We start from the raw sequence: 4,793 nt of genomic DNA, 5'->3' as shown, positions 1-4,793 counted from the left end.
TGATGGTCTCCAGCACTACAGGGCCCACGACGAACACCAGTAGCTCCGGACCCACCAAGAGAGTCACCAGCACCTCTGGACCCACCACGATGGTCGCCAGCACCTCTGGACCCACCACGATGGCCACCAGAACCTCTGGACCCACCATGATGGTCACCAGCACCTCTGGACCCACCACGACGGTTGCCAGCACCTCTGGGCCAACCACGATGGGTGCCAGCACTACAGGGCCTACCATGATGATCGCCAGCACTACAGGGCCCACCACGACGGTCGCCAGCACCTCCGGGCCCACCACGACTGTCGCCAGCACCTCTGGGGCCACCACGATGGCCGACAGCACCTCTGGGCCCACCACAATGGTCGCCAGCACCTCTGGGCCCACCTCGAAAGTCGCCAGCACCTCTGGACCCACTGTGATGGTCACCAGCACCTCTGAGCCCACTGCGATGGTCACCAGCACCTCTGGGCCCACCACGACAGTTGCCACCACCTCTGGGCCCACCACGATGGTCGCCAGCAGCTCTAGGCCCACTACAACAGCCTCAAGCACCTCTGGGACCACCACGACGGTTACCAGCACCTCTGGGCCCACCACAATGGTCGCCAGCACCTCTTGGCCCACCATGACCATCACCAGCACGTCTGGGCCCACCACAATGGTCGCCAGCACTACAAGACCCACCACGATGGTCGCCAGCAGTTCTGGGCCCACCACAATGATTGACAGCACCTCTGGGGCCACCACGACAGTCGCCAGCACCTCTGGGCCCACCATGACCGTCACCAGCACCTCTGGGCCCACCACGACGGTCGCCAGCACCTCTGGGGCCACCACGACAGTCGCCAGCACCTCTGGGCCCACCACGACGGTCAGCAGCACCTCTGTGCCCACTACAAGAGACTCGAGCACGTCTGGGCCCACCACGACGGTCAGCAGCAGCTCTGGGCCCACCACGATGGACACTAGCACCTCTGAGCCAACCACAATGGCCGACAGCACCTCTGGACCCACCACGGTTGTGTCCATTAGCTCTGAGCCAACCACGACGGCCAGTGGCACCTCTGGGCCCACCACGACGGTCGCCAGCACCTCTGGGCCCACCACAATGGCCTCCAGCACCTCTGGGCCCACCATGATAGTCGCCAGAACTACAAGACCCACCACGATGGTCGCCAGCAGCTCTGGGCCCACCACAATGGATGACAGCACCTCTGGGTCCACCACGACAGTCGCCAGCACCTCTGGGCCCACCACAATGGTCGCTAGCACCTCTGGGCTCACCACAAAGGACACTACCACCTCTGGGCCCACCACGACGGTCGCCAGCACCTCTGGGCCCACCACAATGGATGACAGCACCTCTGGGCCCACCGCGACGGTCACCAGCACCTCCGGGCCCACCACGACGGTCGCCAGCACCTCTGGACCCACCACGATGGACACCAGCACCTCTGGGACCACCACGACGGTCGCCAGCACCTCTGGGCCCACCACAATGGATGACAGCACCTCCGGGCCCACCACGACGGTCGCCAGCACCTCTGGGCCCACCACGATGGTCACCAGCACCTCTGGGCCCACCACGACAGTCGCCAGCACCTCTGGGCCCACCACGACGGTTACCAGCACCTCTGGTCCCACCACGACGGTCGCCAGCACCTCTGGGCCCACTACAAGAGACTCGAGCACCTCTGGACCCACCGCGATGGTCGCCAGCACCTCTGGGCCCACCACGACGGTCGCCAGCACCTCTGGGCCCACCACGACGGTCGCCAGCACCTCTGTCCACACCACGACTGTCGCCAGCACCTCTGGGCCCACCACGATGGTCGCCAGCAGCTCTGAGCCAACCACAATGGCCGACAGCACCTCTAGACCCATCACGGTGGTGTCCATTAGCTCTGAGCCAACCACGACGGCCAGTAGCACCTCTGGGCCCACCACAATGGTCGCCAGCACCTCTGGACCCACCACGACGGTCGCCAGCACCTCTGGGCCCACCACGACGGTCGCCAGCACCTCTGGGCCCACCACAATGGATGACAGCACCTCTGGGCCCACTGCGACGGTCACCAGCATGTCCGGGCCCACCACGACGGTCGCCAGCACCTCTGAGCCCACCACGGCGGTCGCCAGCACCTCTGGGGCCACCATGATGGTCACCAGCACCACAGGGCCCACCACGACGGTCACCAGCACCTCTGGGCCCACCACAATGGTCGCCAGCACCTCTGGGCCCACCACGACGGTCGCCAGCACCTCCGAGCCCACCACGACTGTCGCCAGCACCTCTGAGCCAACCACGAAGCACACCACCACCTCTGGGCCCACCACGACGATCAGCAGCACCTCTGGGCCCACCACAATGGTCGCCAGCACTACAGGGCCCACCACGATGGTCACCAGCACCTCTGGGCCCACCACGAAGGACACCACCACCTCTGGGCCCACCACGATGGCCGACAGCACCTCTGGGCCCACCACAATGGCCTCCAGCACCTCTGGGCCCACCACAATGGCCTCCAGCACCTCTGGGCCCACCGCGACAGTTGCCAGCACCTCTGTCCACACCACGACAGTTGCCAGCACCTCTGGGCCCACCACGATGGTCGCCAGCAGCTCTGGGCCCGCCACAATGGATGACAGCACCTCTGGGGCCACCACGAGAGTCGCCAGCACCTCTGGGCCCACCACGAAGGACACGAGCACCTCTAGGCCCACTACAACAACCTCCAGCACCTCTGGGCCCACCGCGACAGTCGCCAGCACCTCTGTCCACTCTACGACTGTTGCCAGCACCTCTGGGCCCACCACGATGGCCGACAGCACCTCTGGGCCCACCGCGACAGTTGCCAGCACCTCTGTCCACACCTCGACTTTCACCAGCACCTCTGGGCCCACCACAACGGTCGCCAGCACCTCTGGGCCCACTACAACTGCTTACAGCACCTCTGGGCCCACCACGATGGTCACCAGCAGCTCTGGGCCCACCACAATGGCCTCTAGCACCTCTGGGCCCACCGCAACAGTCACCAGCACCTCTGTCCAAACCACGACTGTCACCAGCACCACAGGGCCCACCACGAGGGTCGCCAGCACCTCTGTACCCACTACAATGGTGACCAGCACCTCTGGGCCCACCGTAATAGTCACCAGCACCTCTGAGCCCACCACAACGGTTGCCAGCACCTCCGGGCCCACCACGATGGTCAGCAGCAGCTCTGGGCCCACCACAATGGACACCAGTACCTCTGGGCCCACCACGACTGTCACCAGCACCTCTGGGCCCACCATGATGGTCACCAGCACCATAGGGCCCACCACGAAGGACACCACCAGCACCTCTGGGCCCACCACGATGGTCGCCAGCAACTCTGGGCCCACCACGACCGTCACCAGCACTACAGGGCCCACCACGACAGTCGACAGCACCTCCGGGCCCACCACGAAGGACACCAGCACCTCTGGGCCCACCACGACGGTCTCCAGCACCTCTGGGCCCACTACAACTGCCTCCAGCACGTCCGGGCCCATCACGACCATCACCAGCAATTCAGGGCCCACCCCGATGGTCGCCAGTACTACAGGGCCCACCACGACGGTCACCAGCACCTCTGGGCCCACCACGAAGGACACCAGCACCTCTGGGCCTACCACGACCGTCACCAGCACCTCTGGGCCCACCACAATGGTCGCCAGCAGCTCTGGGCCCACCACAATTGCCTCCAGCACCTCTGGGCCCACCTCGACAGTCGCCAGCACCTCTGGACCCACCACGACCGTTACCAGCACCTCTAGGCCCACCACGACGGTCGCCAGCACCTCTGGGCGCACCACGACGGTCACCAGCACTTCTGGGCCCACCACAATTGCCTCCAGCACCTCTAGGCCCACCACTATGGCCACCAGCACCTCTGGACCCACCACGGTGGTGTCCATTAGCTCTGAGCCAACCACAATGGCCAGTAGCACCTCTCGGCCCACCACAACGGTCGCCAGCACCTCTGGGCCCACCACAATGGCCTCCAGCACCTCTGGACCCACCGCGACAGTCACCAGCACCTCTGGGCCCACAGCGATGGTCGCCAGCAGCTCTAGGCCCACTACAACAGCCTCCAGCACCTCTGAGCCCACCACGATGGTCACCAGCACCTCTGGGCCCACCACGAAGGACACTACCACCTCTGGGCCCACCACGATGGCCGACAGCACCTCTGGGCCCACCACAATGGCCTCCAGCACCTCTGGGCCCACCGCGACAGTTGCCTGCACCTCTGTCCACACCACGACTTTCACCAGAACCTCTGGGCCCACCACGACGGTCACCAGCACCTCTGGGCCCACCATGATGGTCGCCAGCACCTCTGGGCCCACTACAACAGCCTCAAGCACGTCTGAGCCCTCCACGACGGTTACCAGCACCTCTGGGCCCACCACGATGGTCACCAGCACCTCTGGGCCCACCACAACGGTCACCAGCACTACAGGGCCCACCACAATGATCGCCAGCACCTCTGGGCCCACTACAACTGCTTTCAGCACCTCTGGGCCCACCACGACAGTCGCCAGCACCTCTGGGCCAACCACGAAGGACACTAGCACCTCTGGGCCCACCACAATGGCCGACAGCACCTCTGGGCCCACCGCGACAGTCACCAGCACCTCTGGGCCCACCACGACTGTCACCAGCACCTCTGGGCCCACCATGATGGTCACCAGCACCACAGGGCCCACCACGACAGTCGACAGCAGCTCTGGGCCCACCACGAAGGACACCAGCACCTCTGGG

General features: G+C 65.4%; 1 protein-coding gene across 1 annotated transcript; it reads left to right on the top strand.

The window, feature by feature from the left end:
- Positions 1-626: 626 nt before the first annotated feature.
- On the top strand, positions 627-4,782 carry LOC119142077 (mucin-22-like; the record flags this gene model as incomplete). The annotated part of the gene is made up of 1 exon (XM_037374788.1): positions 627-4,782. A coding segment is annotated over exon 1 (4,156 nt), but the record flags the coding sequence as incomplete, so codon positions are not given.
- Between the last annotated feature and the right edge of the window lie 11 nt (positions 4,783-4,793).

This window comes from Falco rusticolus, unplaced genomic scaffold, assembly GCF_015220075.1.
Source record: "Falco rusticolus isolate bFalRus1 unplaced genomic scaffold, bFalRus1.pri scaffold_218_arrow_ctg1, whole genome shotgun sequence".
In the NCBI taxonomy this organism is placed as follows: domain Eukaryota; kingdom Metazoa; phylum Chordata; class Aves; order Falconiformes; family Falconidae; genus Falco; species Falco rusticolus.
The sequence above is the reverse complement of the archived record's forward strand: the minus strand, read 5'-3'. Positions and strand labels throughout refer to the sequence as shown.